The sequence below is a fragment of the Macrosteles quadrilineatus genome, unplaced genomic scaffold (assembly GCF_028750875.1).
Source record: "Macrosteles quadrilineatus isolate MER2022 unplaced genomic scaffold, UCM_ALF_1.0 Scaffold_1__1_contigs__length_201487025, whole genome shotgun sequence".
Classification (NCBI taxonomy): domain Eukaryota; kingdom Metazoa; phylum Arthropoda; class Insecta; order Hemiptera; family Cicadellidae; genus Macrosteles; species Macrosteles quadrilineatus.
In genome coordinates, this window is record NW_026542594.1 from 32,412,943 (window position 1) to 32,431,965 (window position 19,023).

The 19,023-nt window shown below is 40.1% G+C and overlaps 1 protein-coding gene across 1 annotated transcript in view; it reads left to right on the forward strand.

The window, feature by feature from the left end:
• The window catches only part of LOC128982097 (pH-sensitive chloride channel 2), a 96,818-nt gene that overhangs the window by 30,394 nt on the left and 47,401 nt on the right, over positions 1-19,023 (forward strand). Inside the window, exons 4-6 of the mRNA XM_054401147.1 lie at positions 1,140-1,222; positions 9,159-9,341; positions 14,271-14,426. Of these exons, the coding sequence (XP_054257122.1) occupies positions 1,140-1,222; positions 9,159-9,341; positions 14,271-14,426 (422 nt within the window). The remainder of the gene's footprint in view (positions 1-1,139; positions 1,223-9,158; positions 9,342-14,270; positions 14,427-19,023) is intronic.

Sequence of the window (19,023 nt, forward strand, 5' to 3'; positions counted from 1 at the left end):
GCCAAGAGCAGCAGCTTGTCGCACTCGCTCCACGTTCTCAGGCGTCCTCACTGGCCTTGGACGGCCTGTAGGCCTACGTTTTGCAGTTGATCCTTTGATCTAAAGGTATCCACCCACAATTTGATGGTGTTTCGGGATGGGATAGGTTCCCCACGAGCCACATTAAAATGCCTCCGAAACTTATGTTGCGTACCAACAACAGAATCGCCATTTTTAAAAAAACGCCTCAACGGCAAACGCGCGATGTATACTGGTCCACTGCTCCATCCATGGCGACTGAATGAAATGGCATCACTTGGCCTTGAGAATGAGCCGCTCCCCACCACCCCCCTCCACTCGGCTGCCGGACTGTACTCGCTTGAAAACCGTCAGATATTTCTGCCACTGCCGCTACCTGTATATATATATATATATATATATATATGTGTGTGTCCGTTAGCGCGATAACTCAAGCAAAAATGATCCAATTTTGATGAAATTTGGTACAAACGTGTAAACCTACGTTTATTCGAACGAGTTCGCGAACCAGCATGATCGGACCATGGGAACGGGGGTTTATGGGGGCTTTTATGGTGTAAAAATGGGTTTTTCCCTTTTTTGACCCAAAAAACATAAAATTTTGCAATTTCTTTCCAAACTATTTTGTAGAAATTAAAAAACAAGTAATTTAGTATATTAAAGCGTTATAATGCGCCTAATGGTTACGGAGAAAATTCCAAACAAATTTAAATTTAAAATTCCCATGTTATTCTTATGGAGAATAAGTAAACAGTTGTAGTTTGCTTGTTTATTAACATATTTTGCCCAAATTTGGAAAATGTTTTTATTTCTTACTAACTATTAACATTTTACATTAAAAACACTTTTACCCCCCCCCCCTGTTGCAGCAAACCTAAGTATGTGTTAAACTGATTCTATTTAAATAGGGAAAAAATGTGATATTTTTAAGGAGACATTTTAGTGTAAATCCAATCAGACAAATGGAAATTCGCTTAGTCTGCAGGTTTGCTGCGGCGGGGGGTATTTATCCTTCCACCATGTGAAGTAGGCATGAAACCGAAACAACTATAAAAATCATAATAGATCCGCAATAACATTTTGCTGTCATTAAAAGCTAAATCCTTATTGCTCCTTTTCAGGATGAAAGTTACTCTTTTGTGTTTGATGAATCTCCAGAAATTTCCATTTGATAATCAGGTCTGCCCCCTGGTTCTCGAAAGCTGTAAGTTTAACACTTTTATAATTTTTCTGAAAACATTATTCAGCTATGTTAGGCTGATTACGGTACCTATGTCCCTGAGCTGAGCTTGGAACCTAACTTATTCTTCTCAGGCCCGATTTCACCAAACTTTTAAACCACCGTTAAGCCTTGCTCTAACTGCAGTTAGCTCTTAACTCAGATGCAAATTCTTCAGGGTTCTTGATGTTTAACTGTTGTTTCCCCTTCAGTATCAGTTACTGTCTACAGCATACCAGTAAAGATTCTATATTTTATTTACAACTTGTCTCTTTGATTAAATATTGACTGATTACAACTTTTGGTTATTATCGCACATGCATTGTTCGGTTGCATCTGCATCTGCCTCATATGTATCTCATTCGACATAACCTTCATTCTTTTCATTAATAAAAGCTACTATTGTTGTTTTTAAGACACACATTTTCTTTCTTTCTAAATTATTTCATTCTCTCTTAGAAACATAAGTTTGCTGCCAACTCATAGCGTTGATCATGGTTCCACTAAATAAAATACACAGTATCAGCAATCTGACAAATACTTCCTCCCATTACCTTGTCAACACCCTTTATAAGGGTAAAAGGTGGGAATAACTAATGAATACAAACCCTTTAAGAAGCGAAATGCTTATGGAGAATAGTCAGACTGGAATTTTGCCGCAGAAATTAGCTTTGCACGGCCGCCGCTACGATCACTCGTGCAGCCACCGTGCTACTCTCTCTCTCTCTCTCTCCCTCTCTCTCTTTCTCTCTCTCTCTCTCTCTCTCTGGGGTCTTTAAAAAACACGAAGGCGGATTGGGTGTCCGGGGACGTCATGGCTTGCCCATGGCAAACGGCCCTGAATCTGAGCTGGTCACCATTTGTGAACCAGACCTCCCCTTGCATTCTGGTCGGGGTAATGGGGGACGCTAGTGGGGATACCTTCGCATGCCAACTCCAGACCTAAGCTTGGTGGCAGCCACTGCTGTGAAATTGACAACAGTGGGGGCCACCGTTAGTAAGCAGCCTCGCCACGCTGAAAGCGGTGCTTCAAAATTGTCGGAAATCGGCTCAAGAACCATGGGCATATGCGGGTGCCTGCGACTGTGATAGGTGGGCATCGGTGTCCGAGGAGGTTTGGCCTGATTGGTGAAATGTAGGGCCTCGGCCGATGGACGGCGCAGGAGTAATTGGCAATACTCCTATGAACCGGAGAACACAAAAAACCCATCACTAATGAATTGTATGTAGTTTTTCAGGTTTCAGTTTGACTTACACCAAAGAGAAGCTTTTGAAAAGATTTTGATATTTTATATTCATTGCAAATAAAAGATGTTGGCTGATCAATTGAGAATAATGAAGGAGGATGAGGCTAGGAGAGAAGAAACCAGAAAGGCTGAAGAGGACAGGATAGCGGCGGAAAAGGAATTCCTGGAACAACATGAGAAGGAAAGAAGGTTGAGTAGCTCCAGGGGGTCCGCGTCTGCGTTGGGAGGAGGCTATCGCTCTGGGACCAGCAGTATGGCGGAGTCGGAGTCCGAGGCGGAGAAGCAAAAGAAGAGGAATAGAAGCCCTGAGGAAAAGGAGAAAGAGAAAAGGAGGAAAACCAGGAAGACTGAGGATTTGGAATCGGATGAGGAAGAAAAGGTTGAGGATGAAGACGATCCGTTAGTTTGCTTGAGCTTGGTACTGGATAAGATGAAGGGATGGTTCAAACAGCCAACCATCATAAAAATGGTGACAAAGCCTCAGACAGAGAAGTTTGGAAGGTACTTGAACCGGTTCCAGGAAGAGCTGATTAGGGCAAGAGAGGATAGAGTCTGGATTGAAACGAGGTTGGAAGAACGAAGAGAGTTTTTAAAGATCGTGAGCTCCACCGTGCGACATGAAATGGACAATCTGAAGGATAAGGTTGTTCCAGGCGCGGCTGGAGTGAGCTACTCAGCAGTGCTGAAGAAAGATACCCCAATGGTTCCAAGGGTAACTGGAATGAAAGGACCCGTAGTCCAAGAACCGAAACAAATTATAGTGCGGCATGACACCTTGGAGACGGAAGAAGTGACTAAAACCTTGAAAAAGTTAGTACGGCCTTCTGAAATCGGCTTGAAAGTTAAGAGGCTAATAAATATCAAGAATGGTGTGATTATTGAAGCAGAAAATGAGGATGGTGTGCAAAATCTCATGAAGCAAGGGACGTTGAAAGAGGCAGGGTTGAAAGTAGAGCGTCCGGAGAAGAAAAAACCTTTCATCATGATTTATGATGTTAGTGCTAAACTGACAGAAGATGAGGTCAAGGAGGAGATTTTCTCCCGAAACATGGGGGAGAGCCAAATTGTTGAGGCGGATTTCAAGCAGGAGTTTGCTGTAAGACATAGGTATAAGGATTCAAGATCGACAGGGAAAAAGTGTCATGTTGTGGTGGAATGTTCTGTCCGGGTGAGGAACTGGCTTAGAAGGAAAGAGCGGACTTCGTAGAATGGCAAAGCTGTCGGGTGAAAGACTATGTGGATGTTGCTAGGTGTTTTAAGTGTCAGAAGTTTGGACACGTGGCAAAGCACTGTAAGAGTGAAACCCCTGCTTGCTCCCACTGTGCTGGGGCGCACGACTATAAGGACTGTCCCAACAAGGGTAAGAAGGAAAAGGTTAGATGTATAAACTGCGTAAGAGATAAGAAGGAAAATAGCAAGCATAAAGCTGGGTCAAGGAAGTGTCCGGCCTATGAGAAGGCAGTCAGACGGTAAAATGAAAAAATAGATTATGGATTGTAGAATTGGTCAATGGAATCTAGGGAGAGGTAAAGTTGCTACAGATGAAGCACTCAGAAGATGTATAGAAGAAAAATTAGATGTCCTTCTTGTCCAAGAGCCATACGCGGTAGGGAGAAAGGTGAAGATAGCTGGTTGCAGAGTATTTCATGACAGGAGCGGAAGACAAGATATCTGGAGTGCAGTTATTGTGATGAATGATACCATTGGCGCCATAATGGTTGCTCAGGAAACAAGTGGAACATGTGTTAGTGTTAGGTTAGAGCAGTATGGAAAGTCAATGCACGTGATCAGTCTTTATTGTAGGCCGTCGGAACCCATTGAAGGTCATTTGGCATGGTTAGCTGATATAATAAGGAAGAAAGGAAATAAAGAAGTTGTTTGCGGAGGGGATTTAAATGCAAAATCGGGACTGTGGCTCAGTGGTTCAACGGATGAGAGAGGGTCGAAGGTGGAAGATGTCGTAATTGCTTGGGATCTGCATGTGGTGAACAAATTTAGTAGATGGACGACTTTTGAGAACACGCAGGGAGGAAAATCGAACATTGACGTGACGATTACGTCGAGGGATCTTACAGGAAGAGTAGAGGATTGGATCGTTCATGAAGAGACGCTAAGTGATCATAGGCTTAACAATGAAATTGCGAAGGGATCAAATTAATTGGAGACATGAAAATGAACAGAGGTAAGGGTCATACTGCTTAAGGAATGTCGATTGGGTAACATTTGATGAAGCCTTACAAAGAGGTATACAAGCCATGGATATTGAAATGGCTACAGCGGAAGTTCATGCGGAAAAGATTACGGAAATTACGTGCAATCTGATGGAGGAGCAGTTTCCAAAAGCGAAAGTAGGAACAAAGAAGGTGTACTGGTGGACAGAGGAGCTAAATGAATTACGAGTGAAGATGAGAAGGAAAAGTAGGATCTGGAATAGGACAGGAAGGGAAGATGATGGGAGAGCGTTTGTTAGGACAAGAACAGATTACGTTTAGGGAATCAGGAAGCAAAAGAAGAAGATGTGGGAAAAGCTAATTGCGGAGGAAGAGGGTGACCCGTGGGGAAAGGTCTATAAGATTGCTGCAGAGAAGCTGAAAAAGGATACTGTGCTGGTTAGCCTGGAAAAAGAAGACGGTACAATGACAGAGACAGTGCAAGAGACCCTAGAGAGAATGATACAAGGATTGCTGCCAGACGACAGAGAAGAGGAGAATACAGAGGAACAATCAAGAATCAGAAGTAGGATGGCTGATGAAAGCACTGGAACAGATGAGGAAGATTTCACTGAAGGAGAGCTAAATGCATGCGTTGCACTGCTGAAGGATAGGAAAGCCCCGGGAGTGGATGGAATGAAGAACGAAGTAGTAAAGAGAATGTTTGGAAGGATCAAGGGGACGCTGTTGAACCTGTACAACAAGATGCTGAGAGAAGGCAGGTATCCTGATGTGTGGAAAAAAGGAATCGTCAAAGCTTTTCTAAAGAGCGTGGAAAAGGACCCAAGTAAGGTAAAATCGTACAGGCTAGTAACCCTCTTACCTGTCTTAGGAAAGTTAGGCGAAAGATTAATAGTGAAAAGGATGAAAGAATGGATGGATAGGGAAAATAGGGCAAATCCACTGCAATATGGATGCACGGAAAGTGTTGGAACTGTAGACGCACTTCTGGATATGAGAAGAGAAGTAGAAGAGACAGATGAAAAGTACGTAGTAGGCTTGTTCCTGGATATTTCTGGAGCCTTCGACTCCACCTGGTGGCCAGAGATTCTGAGAGTTTTGAGGAGATGGAGATGTCCGAACAACATCTACCGATTGGTAAGGGACTACTTCCGAGGCAGAACCGTGACAATAAGAGCTGGCAACGGAGAGGTGAACAAGAACATCACTAAAGGATGCCCCCAAGGGTCTGTGGTGGGCCCTCTGTTGTGGAACATCCTGTTCGATGGGTTTTTGCGGCTGCCTTTCGAGGAAGGTATCTCCGCGAGAGCCTATGCAGATGACGGACTGCTTTTGGTGAAGTCGAACACAAGCCCTGATCTCATGAGGAAGGCATCAAGAGCCTTGGAACTGGTCACTAGGTGGGGGGAAGACAGGAAGATGACTTTTTCGAGGGAAAAGACAGTGATGGTGCTCCTGATTCATCCGTGTCGACATGGGAGACGTGACAATTCGGTGTTCAAATGAGACAAAGTACTCAGGAGTCGCAGTAAGAAGTGGATTGAAATTTGCAGGACATTATGAGCAAGTAATCGACAAGACTATGAAGGCATTCGGAAAGTTAAAAGGACTGGCCAAGGCAAACAACGGCATGAGATGTGAGAACTTGAGAAGATTGTACATCGGTGCGCTTGAACCAATGATGCTGTACGGCTGTGAGATGTGGGGCCAACGAATGAGGGGACGAGGTGAGAAGTCTAAGTTGATGAGTCTGCAGAGAAAACTGTTGTTGGGTGTGAACAAGGGCTACAGCACGATATCCCACGAAGCTGTCTGAGTGATTGCCGGGGTCATCCCGCTTGACTTGATGGTTGAAGAAAGGATTAAGAGAAGAAGGGACAAAGAAGAAGGTATCAACATCAAGGATAGCATGAGGATCTGAAGAGAAGAAACACTCGTTGACTGGCAGAGACGTTGGGAGTCTAGCACAAAAGGAAGGGAAACCTTTGCGTTCGTTCCGGATGTGAGGTTCAGAAAGAAAGTCCATTGGGAAACCGATCACTACACGACACAGTTCGTCAGCGGACACGGCAACTTCAAGGCAAAGCTGAAAAGTTTCGACCTCGTCGATGATGATCATTGCACTCATTGCGGAGAGCTGGAGACATCGCAGCACGTACTGATGGAGTGCCCATTCTATGAAGAAGAAAGAAGCGACATGAGGGAATTCCTCCAACAAAAGACATGGGATTGGGAGAAGATCAACTTCTTGAGAACCAAAGAATCTGCGCTGGAGTTTGCCAGAATGTGCCGAAGGATAGGGAAGAAAAAGCATGAATTTGAAAATGCAGGAAGACAGGCTGGAATTTGAAAAGAAAAAATGTTAGGAAAGAAAGATAAAATTAAGAAGATTGGAAAGAAAGAAAAAAAATCCGATGATCCTAGTACAGAGGGTACTAGGTGAGGGGAGAGGTGTTGGTTAGGCACAGAATGTTCCTGGAAGGACATAGATTGAAGCTGACAGCAGGAAGAGGAATCCGAAGATATTTCAGGAAAGTGGCCTGGTGAATAAGTCTCTGACTTAAACCAGGGGTGGTGGAGGGACCGCTGGGCTTCGGCCAAACACCTCTCTCTCTCTCTCTCTCTCTCTAAGGCAATTTTTTGTCTCACTCAGTCAGCTGACTTGGCCTCACGCTCTCGATAGTTTACCTAGCAGCCGCTGCGGGAACTATAAAAAATTCAAATATTTCCAGACTTAATTTTAACAAAGGCAAATTTTAATATTTACAAAGACATTGCGCTTCTTAAAGGGTTTGTATTCATTTGAATAACTATGCTTCTGATATTTTATGGGATAATCACAACAAATCACTTTTGAACCGTAATTTTTACAGCAACGGAGGCTGTACCATTTTGTTTAGAGTTAGAAGAACTTAAATTAATATAGTAAATTGTATTCATATTTAGTCGAGGATTTTTGTTGTTTAATCGGATATTTTATTATTTTATGGGGGAAATCACTTAAGTAAATCTCGGTTCGGTATTGTTTTTTTAGGTACTTGATAAATTTGTAACTATCCTTTTAAATAACACTGTTGTTCAAATTAAGATGTAAAATATTAGTGCTTATGTAGGCTATTAACACAAGTTATGTCATGCATGGTGCTACAAATAATTTAAGGTATTTACAGTTAGTTATATGGTATTAATACAAATTACAAACAACAAACTACAAATTAGTTTCTTGTAGTTGTTTATAATAGTTATTTATAAAAGGTAGTTTACCAGTAGACATTTATGATGTTTGCTTCAATACAGTACGTCTGCTTTCCTATACCTATTTAAAAAAGTTAGCTTCATGACGATTGTTCAAGTAGACTTTCCATCTCCATGCTAAAGTCATTGCCAGTTTTTGAATCAAAATGCACGTAGTTGAATAATTGATCTTTACAAACAGAGTGCACTGATAAAAAAATTTAATTTTAATTCCTGATTCATCTTTTAAACACCAAGTCAAATTAAAGGAGACCTGATGGTAAACTAGCCGATGTAAAATATTATTGTACCATTACCTTGATGAAAATCAAATTATGACAGCAGCGCATTCTGGTGAGTGGATCATTCAACCACACCAGAGTCCTGCTAATATGAAGTAATTTGGACTGTACCCAATTTATATTGCCAAATTGTTTGGGCAACAATTCCCAGTTTTCGTGGTTTCCAGGTTTGTAGGACTCCCTGGTTAGTATTTTAGAACACATAGCTTTGTGTTTCATAGAAATACAATAGTTATTTGTGTAACTAGTGGGCGAAGTGGCTCTTTGCTGCACATGAGAAAAATGTTTACACACGAGCCGCGGGCGAGTGTGGAAAGTTTCTCAAGTGCACTAAAAGTCACTTTGCACTCTCGTTACACATTATATTTTTCCTACAATTACTATAAAGCACATAAATAATTAGTCTTTCAAACAATATACAACACGTTTTTAGGTTAGGTTAAATCCAAGTTGAATGAAATGGGAAATGCTGCACCAGCTGATCGTAGTTGTAATATCTTTAAGTGCTGCCAATTTATCTTCAAGCGTACATGTATCACGTGCCTAATAAAAGCACACTGTTTTGTGTTGTTTAGTTGAGATACTGGAGTGCAGTAAAAAAGTTTATCGTGGAAAAAGAAAATGATGAGTGTGAAAAAAGAAAGTAAACACAGCAATTAGCTACTTTGCATGCTATAATCAGTGCAAGGAAGCCCACTTTGTCAGGTAACTGTAGAAGTATTTTTTTCCTTCTACCTATAAGAAGTGGCTCTGATCAACCTGAGTCCTCCCTTTGGATTAGCAGGACTCTGGGGATAGTGTATGTTCTTTTTGAATTGAAAATTCCCTACATTTTGGTCTATGTAGATGGGAAGTATACTTTAATTACCAAAATAGTACAAAGTTAGTAGTGAAATGTACTTTTCTTTTTGTTACAACTAATCATAACATCTAAATCTACTGTGTTGTGTTGGCGGGTGATTGACAGGGACATATAACACAAGTCAGCTGGAGTTACATTGGGAGACTGACAGTCCCGTGATGGTCAACAAGGACTTGCAGCTGACTGAGTACGCTCTCTTGAGAGTGTCTCCCAACAAGTCTGAGGCTCAGTACTCCATTGACGAGACTGACACTTCCCAAGGTGTTCTCAACTATTACGGGAAATTTGGTAAAGAAATATTTCTTATAGTATGTAAAGCTTGTTTGTATGAATCGAGCTAACAGAACACACTGCTGGGGTGTTTTATGAACCCTTCTCTTCTCTCTCAACCTTAAAACCCGTTTAGATCAGAGGGAATTTTTTACTGCAGGCCTGTATGTATGGTACCCCTGTTTCCTCTAACACACCTGTTGTTTTTCTTGAGCACATTGCATTGGAGCAGCAGTAGTTCATTTTGAGGTTATGTTTTGTCACCATGACTTATTATGAAAGGTAAGCTGTTAATCTTTGTTATTTAGTTATATTGCTAATTACTATTACAATTAATATTGTTAATACACTAAGCCAATGGATTCAATACATATTTGTATAATTGTGATAGCTTAGATGTGACTAATATATGTGTTTAAACTTTGTTGTTCCCTTTTGGGAACAATGGGATCGAGTAGGTTGGTCATTAGATTTATTATTTTGTTCCCATTTGGGAACAATGGGATTGAATAGGTTGGTCATTATATTTATTTTATTGCGCCTATTAGGGGCTGATAAAGTCAGTAGAAAGGTTGTTATAGTATTTCTGTTTTGTTTCAGCCTTACTTTGAACCAAATTCAGGACATTTTAGATGATGAAACTGATGTTTTGGATGGTGAAATCGTCATCATACCAAACGAAGGCATACATTCTGATGCTGATAGTGGAGAAGAAGATGAAGTTGATTTTTCAAGATTGTCTAGAAACCAGCTACTTTCGAATGCTGAGTCTACAATTCGGAAGGTTATTGACGGAGAGGTTGTTACCGTGGAAATAGGAACACTACAGGATGTTATGGACGAGCCTTATGAAATCATTGATGACCAGAACTTGGAAGTGGTTGAAGACCCACAAGATACAGTACAAGGATATCCAGAAGAAGATGATTTAGGACAAGATGGTCCAGGCCAAGATGGTCCAGGACAGGATGATTCAAAACAAGATAATCCAGAACGAGATAATTCAGGACAAGATGATGAAAAACTTGAGCAAAACAATGCTATTGCAGAAGAAAATAGTGGTACAACAATCGTCCTTTCCTCAGGTGAGCCTCAGCCTAGTAGTAGCCATGACCTAGTAACGCCTATAGATGTTAGAAAAAGGGAGAGGAAAAGGAAAAATAAATCTAATATAGACAGTACACCTAAAGCTAAAGTAAAAAAACAATCAAAGTCTTCTAAATCTTTAGTGGGGAAAAATGGGAGAGGTAAAACAAGTAGTAAAACTACAAAACCCCCACTAGTCTGGGTTACTAAAGATATTCCAAGATATGAAGAAAGAGAGTTTGAGCTCCCGGATTGGCTAAAAAACAGTGATGGTTCACCTGTAAAGCTTTTTGAACTGTTCTATGATGATGAAGTCATCGATCTAACCTCACAAACCTTAATGCTTTCCAAAATGGAGAACACAATCTAAAGCTCACCACTGAAGAAACTAAAGTCTTTTTAGCCATTCTTCTCCTCAGTGGTTATTGTCAAGTGCCAAGACTCCGTATGTATTGGGAGCAGAGCCCTGACTGCAATAACCAAGCAGTCAGTAACGCAATGGCTCGTAACCGCTTCATACAAATCATGAAATATTTTCATGTGTGTGATAATCATAACTTGGCAAAAGGAGATCGTTTTGCCAAGATTTCGCCACTATGGGAAAAGATAAATGAGAAATGGTTGAAGTTTTTCCCAGGAGACAATAATCTAAGTGTTGATGAGTCTATGATACCGTATTATGGTAGGCACGGTGCTAAGCAACACATGCACGGTAAACCCATAAGATTTGGATTCAAAGTTTGGTGTTTGTGCACACGATTGGGTTATCTGATACAGGCAATCCCATATCAAGGCAAAAAATCTGGAAACACACGACCAGATCTAGGACTTGGTGGGTCTGTTGTTATGGATCTTGTGGAAAAGCTACCTAATAAAGAAGTAAGCATATTTTTTGATAACTTTTTTACGAGCATCCCATTACTGAAAAAACTGAAAGAAAATAGAACCCATGGGACTGGAACACTTCGAATAAATAGATCACTAGGTGCTCCATTGCCTTCAAAAAAAGAAATGAAGAAGCTTCCGCGTGGAAGTCATGTGCAGGTAACCAATGAAGAGACTGATATCACACTCATCCAATACAACAACAATAATGTAGTAACCATAGCATCAACGCAAGCTGGATCTTCACCAATCGGAAAAGCAAAGAGGTTTAGCCAATCAAGTAAAGCCTACATAAATGTTGATCAGCCAGCATGTTTTGTTTTATATAATGCCTACATGGGAGGGGTTGATCGCCTAGATGAGAACGTAGCAAAACTAAGAATCAACATAAGAGGGAAGAAGTGGTACTGGCAACTGCTATGTTTTCCATTGAATGTGTCAGTGAACAATGCCTGGCAGCTTCACAGATATGCTGTTCAAAACAAGAGTGAGCAGCTTGACCTCCTAGGCTTTACTAGAGTGATTTGCAAATCATACCTTCAGAATATACAGCCAACGCTTGACCCTGGGAAGACCTCCTAGGCTTGTAAATCCAGTTGAGTCACGTGTAATGGATGAAACGCGGTTCGACAGAATTGGTCATTTCATAGCCAGCAATGCGAAACAATCTCGCTGTGCACTGTGTAAGAAAAACGCTAGGCTGAAATGTAAGAAATGTAATGTCGCTTTGCACCAGCATTGTTTTGAGACCTTTCACTGTGAGCCTAAGTAGGCTAAGTATCAATATGTATGTATCACTCGTATTTCCTCATATGTATGTAAATAAAATGTTATCTTGCCTTGTAAAATGATTTTATAAATAATCCTATAATGCTTACTAAAGATCCTTATATATATAAAAAACAGCACCCCGTTTGCTCCCACTGTTCCCATTTGGGAACACTAATTATTTTATATAAAAAAAATTAAAAACTCAAAATTTTGTTTAAGATGTTTGTAATGGTCACATTTTATTGGGGGGGGTTAGTTTTAATTATATAAAGGCCGCGAAGGCTTGAGCGCGCTCGACAACAATGCCCAACATGTCCACTGCAAGTCAAGTCGCCTAGTTCGTGCCTTGGCCGCCGCGACTTCGGGGCGCTGACGTAGACGTGGTGGGGAGAAGCCGAGACCAGCGGACAGTGGTCATTTCTTGGGACAGTCGACGGCGAGCGCTTGTTCGCCAAACACCCTTCGAGCAGACAGTCGGCGGCGAGCGTTAGGTTCGCGCACACCAACCTTCCTTAGGCTGTGCGAGCGAACAAAGTATCCGGACGAAGGCGTGCGAAACATAAGTATATAAGTAAGTACACCGTTTATAACTAGCGTATACGTTATACCTCTACTCGTATCCCCTTTAGTGAGGGAAATTACGATATTAGGCTATTCTAGGCCGTTTATCGTAGGTTATAGGAAAATCGTAATTTAACGACCGACGCTGCGAGTGTAGTGTCGCAGTCACCTACGCCTACTTTTAGTTATCCAAAGTGGTTTTGTTTTATCTTAATCAAGAGTTATTTATTTATTTTCCTTAAAGCCAAGAAGAATTGGCATAGGCGCCTTCTACGTTTTATTTTATTTCATTATTTACTTATCGCGAGTTAGCGTCGTTTTCTTTTAATTCCGAGAAGATTATTTTTAGTTTTATTTTGAGAAGTGAGACCTTTCGTTAAGCCTAGGAGCTGGGTGTTTATTTTATTTCCTAATCTTCGCCTATTTATCTATCGGACCCTAGTAGTTAGCCGCGACTTGGTTTGTCAGTGCGTCGCTGTGCTGATACCAAGTTATAGTGGTAACTATAGTTGGTGTATTCATTGATAGTAATTCGTGTTCGGTGCGTCGACGTGCCGATGTACACAGTGTGTACTTGTGTACTAGTAGATCGACGCAACAGTAAATCCACGAGGACCGAGGAGCAGTGAGCGAGTGACGAAGACTGTTAGCGAGACCCTGGACTACTCGAGCTGTCCGAGCAAATCGGAGGTAAGTTTACGATAGGTGCCCTACCCGACATAAACACCTCACATGTTAGTTTTATACTATTAACTATTAAAAAAATAAAAAAAATACAAATTTTTTGGAAAAAAATAATTTGGGCCTAAATGGGTTAACTGTTTTTCCTACTTACTAATGCAGGTGTTCAGTATTGTTAAAGCTTTATTATTTAAGGCTAAAACTAAAACCATAGGATTCCGGTTTCATCAAATTGGCATTAAACTTAAACATGTTGATCAGCACTTCTAAAACATAACGTATCAGTGGTTGTTTTGGTGTATGTTTTGAAAAATAAATCAAGAACCACAAAATATTTTCTTGTTAGATGGAAAGATGTCCTAGAATATTGATTGCTTAAGTTAACTTATTTAATGAAAACTAGTATATTTATGTAAAGGTCTAAGGAAAAGTGATTTAAACCTCTCATCAACTCTCACCTAACTTTATTTTCTGAATATACCGGTATAGATCAAACATACTCCCATAGTAGATTTCTCATCCTTATGGGTCAGCTGAAGACAATTTTATTGTTAGTTCCGTCCAGTGCATGGTAGAGGTCTGTTTTGTTTACTATTTGTTTATTGTTATTTCAGTAATGTAAAACCTTGTTTAACCAAATAAAAAAATCTAATCGTAAACAATAACTTGTCCCCTAACAAAACTGTAAAGCACAAATCATGAAATTAACCCTAAAATAATAGGAAAAAAATTTTGTCGACACTAGCGATCAGGCTCACCAACATGAACTCGGCACGAAAAACGAGCTTCAAAATTTACAATGGGATGAGAAGCCTATACTTGTGTCGGTTAGTCTGTGATACCGGTACCTGAAACCCATAGCTATAACCACTAAACAAGTAACAAATGATATCCTCACCAATGTGGTGTAATTTATTTAGTAATGTACCTCGTCAACAGAGAATATCTTTTCTTTGTTTTCAGCTGGTAACTACAGCACTCTGGTAGTCAATTTTGCTCTAAAGAGAGAGGTAGGACATTATCTGATGGACTACTACGTTCCGAGCATCCTACTGGTAGTTGTTTCCTGGGTGACATTCTGGCTGGATGCCAATGCTGTTCCTGGCCGCACCACCTTAGGTAAGCACCTCTTTAGGTAAACACTAAACACCACCTTAGGCAAAAACCACCTTAAGTAAACACCACCATAGGTAAACACCAACTTCGGTAAACGTCACCTTTGGTAAACACCACCCTAGGTAAAAATCAATTTATGTAAACACCAATTTATGTAAACACCACACCTTAGGTAAACACCACCCTAGGTAAACACCGATTTAGGTAAACACCAACTTAAGTAAAGACCAGCTTAGGTAAACACCACCCTTGGTAAACACCACCTTAGGTAAACACCACCCTAGAAAAAGACCATCTTAGGCAAGCGACAGCATAGGTAAACAAACACAACTACCTACACAAGTACCTAAGGCTTAGTACCAGTCAAACACACCTAAGAAGGAACTTTTGCCCGGTACGGGGCGATATAGGAAGGGGTCAGTTATGGGGGGAAATAATGCTGTCCCAAAAACATTGGTTTTCCCACCTACCTGCCCTTATCACACCCCTGACAGTTAGTAGCTGTTGCTACCTGAAGCCTTTTCCTTCAATCCTCACGACTGGAAGACATGGAAGACTCGCTTTGAGAGGTATTATTCCCTTAGCAATTAAGCTCTACATTCTGGTAAGCATCAGATTGACATGCTTATATACTGTATGGGGGAAAAGGGAGAGGATATACTTAACTCATTCAGGTTAAATGACAATGACAAATCTAATTACAAAGTTGTTCTAAAGAAGTTTGACGACCATTTCCTTAAAAAAAAACCTAATTTTTGAACGGGCTAGGTTTCTAAAACTTAAACAGGGTTCCATGCCGATTGAGAACTTTATCACAGACCTTCACAATCATGCAAAAAACTGTGATTGGGATCAGATTGAAGAGGAGATGGTTTTGATTATTGGTATGCAGGACGAATCACTAAGTGATCGTCTTCAACTTGAACCCGAATTAAAACTTAACACAGCTATTAACACTATCCGTAGATCTGAAGAACTAACAAGACAGAAACAAACACTAAACTTGGCTGACATAGCAATAATAAACAAAAATACCCCCGCCGCAGCAAACCTGCCGTCTAAGCGAATTTCCATTTGGCTGAATTGATTTTCAATTGATCTATTTAAATAACATTAGGTTTAACGAGTACCTAGGTTTGCTGCTACAAGGAAACTAATAAAGTGTGTTTTTAGTAAAATATTGATAGCTTACTATTAAATAAATAAATTTGCCAAGTTTGATCAAAATATATCCATAAACAAGCAAACTACAACATTTTACAATATTCTCCATAAGAATAACATGGGAATTTTAAATTTACCATTTTTTTAGTTTTCTCCGTAACCAATAACCGTACAAAAACACTTTGATATACTGAATTGTTTGTTTTTTTAAGCTCTTTAAGAAAGTTTAGAGAAAAATTGGGAAATTTTGTGTTTTGAGAGTCAAAAGTGAGAAAAACCAATTTTTACCCCATAAAACCCCCCATAAAACCCTGTTCCCATGGTCTGATCATGCTGGATCGCGAACTCATTCAAGTTTATCCCGCCTTACACCTTCAAACCAAATTTCATCGAAATCGGATAAAAATTATTCAAGTTATCGTGTTCACGGACACATATATATATATAAATCTATATATATATCTATATATATATATATACATATATAAAAATTTGAACGAATGGTGTTTTTGGCCTCTGGGGACATCAAAATGAAAAAGTAAATCGGTCCCGGGCCTAAGTCTTACCATGAGACCTACGGTAATAGCTACTTCCCTATAGGGAAATTCGCTAACACTCAACATTTAAGTAAATCAAACATTTCTCCTGATAAATCAAACAATAATCAATACTTTAAGCCAATTAATGTCAATAAAAGCCTGTCCAATGTCGAAAAGAGATGTTTTTGGTGTGGCTCGACAGTTTTACACAAAAGATTCAACTGTCCAGCTAAACAATACAAATGTGGGTTTTGTAAAAAAAGTCGGTCATTTCCCAAATGTTTGCAAATCAAACAAAGTCAGTCAAATTGAATATGATGATTCTCCCCTTGAAAACCCCACCAAAAATGTTTGCTCTCAGTACATAGACCCTCAAATTGGCTCTGTTGACAAAACCATACGTGATGATCCTTGGTCTGTAGTGTTAAATATGAACGACAGTGATGATGCTCTTTTCAAAATTGATACAGGCGCAGACGTAACGATTTTGCCTTCCGACATTAAATTGAACAAGAAAATCAAACTGAATCCCACATCCAAAACATTTAGTGGCGCTAATGGTCAAGCTTTGTCAATTTTGGGAACTGCTACAGTCAAACTATCACATAATCACAAAACATGTTATGAGACTATATATGTTTCTAAGGGCACTTCCCAACCCCTTCTAGGTAAACCTGCAATAAAAAATTTGCAGTTACTTGCTCGAATCAATGAAATACAGCCATCCTGTAATGACTGGTATAACAGACACCCTAAATTGTTTGAAGGCTTAGGTTCTATTGATGTCAAATACAAAGTAGAACTGAAAAAAAAACGCCAATCCATTTGCAATCAACACACCTCGTCGGATTCTTCTTCCTCTTTGGGAATCTACTAAAGAAGAGCTTGAAAGAATGGTGTCAATGGGGGTGATTGCTGAGGTACACCATGCCACAGACTGGTGCTCTCCAATGGTTGTTGTACCAAAGAAGGACTCTAACAAAGTTCGCATCTGTGTGGATCTTACTAAATTAAACAGATGCGTCAAACGAAGATACTATCCTATTCAACCCATCGACATAACACTTGCCCAAATCTCAGAAGCAAAATGGTACTCTAAATTGGATGCTAATAATGGATTCTGGCAGATCACATTGGACGAAGAATCCCAAGATTTGACAACGTTTCTAACACCGTTTGGACGCTTTAAATTTCTGAAACTACCCTTTGGAATAACATCTGCACCAGAAGTATTCCAGGAATGCGTGAATCGAACCCTTAAAAGGTCAAATGAATGCACTTGCGCACATGGACGATATAATTGTTTGGTGGAAAACTCAACAAGAACATGACTATTTCTTAGAAGAAGTACTTACCAAACTTGAACGTGCAGGCTTCACCTTAAACAGAGACAAATGTTTGTTCTCTCAAACCTCCTTAACCTACTTAGGTCACCATCTATCCGAAACAGGAATCAAAGTCGATGAGACCAAAGTCGAAGCTATAAGAAAAATGGCACCTCCAACAGATATTTTGGGTGTACAAAGGTTACTTGGCATGGTTAACTTTATTGGCAAATACATACCTAACAAAAGTAGATTACTAAAACCCATTACCGACCTTCTAAGTAGAAAAAACGAATGGTGTTGGGGGTTTGAACAACAGAAACCATTCAATGAACTGAAAGAATTATTGGCATCTCCACCTCAACTAGCATTTTATGACAAGGATAAACCAACTATGATTTCTGCTGACTCTTCTACACAAGGCTTGGGTGGAGTACTTTTACAACAACAAACAGATGGAAATTGGAAACCGATTTCTTATATTTCACGTACTCTGAGCGAAAACGAACGAAACTACTCTAACATTGAACGAGAAGCTCTATCTCTAACATGGAGCTGTGACAGGTTTAAAGACTATATTATGGGCAAGCACATCACGTTGGAAACAGACCACAAACCTTTGGTAAGTATTTTGACTACTAAAGAGATCAATGATATGACACCCCGTCTTCAAAGGCTCAGACTTCGAATGATGAGATATCCCTACAATGTGACATATACTCCTGGCAAACATTTAGCAACTGCTGATTGTCTCTCAAGAATCCCTGTAGCAACTAATGAGAGTTATGATTTAGATGAGGAAGTTGAACTGACCATCCACACAGTAACAAGAAACATTGCCTATGTAACTGACATGGTTCTTGGTAGAATTTCCTCGGCACAGCGGGCTAGTTCAGAACTCAGGTTAATTAAATCTTACTGCTCAACTGAATGGCCTGATGAAACTAAGATTCCCGATAATCTTAAGCCATACTTCACTGTTCGGGATGAAATATCTTTTTGTGACGGACTGTTGCTTAGAGGAGAACGTCTCATAATCCCGGAAACTCTTAGACAAGAAATGTTGACAAGAATACACACAGGTCACCTAGGAATTACTAAATGTCGACTTAGGGCCAGCAATAGTATGTGGTGGCCGGGAATGTCACTTGATATTGAGAAATATGTTACTGATTGTCCAAAATGTACAGAACATAGAACGCAACATCATGAACCCCTTTTACCAAGTGAGCTTCCAACTCGTCCTTGGGAAAAGGCAGCGATTGATCTCTTCAAACTCGAAGGAACATGGTTCGTAGTAATCACTGACTGTTTTTCCCGTTATTTTGAAATAGCTACATTAAAAAACCTGTCAACTGCTGAAAATAATCGAGAAATGCAAATCTGTTTTTTGCCGTCATGGTATCCCAATTGAGCTGCGGTCAGATTGTGGCACACAGTTTGCTACCAGATACACTGGTCTTGAAAACACTGAATTCAAAAAGTTCGCTCAAAGCTATAACTTTAAACTTGTGACGAGCAGCCCAAGCTACCACCAAAGTAACGGTACAGCTGAAGCTGCAGTCAAAATAG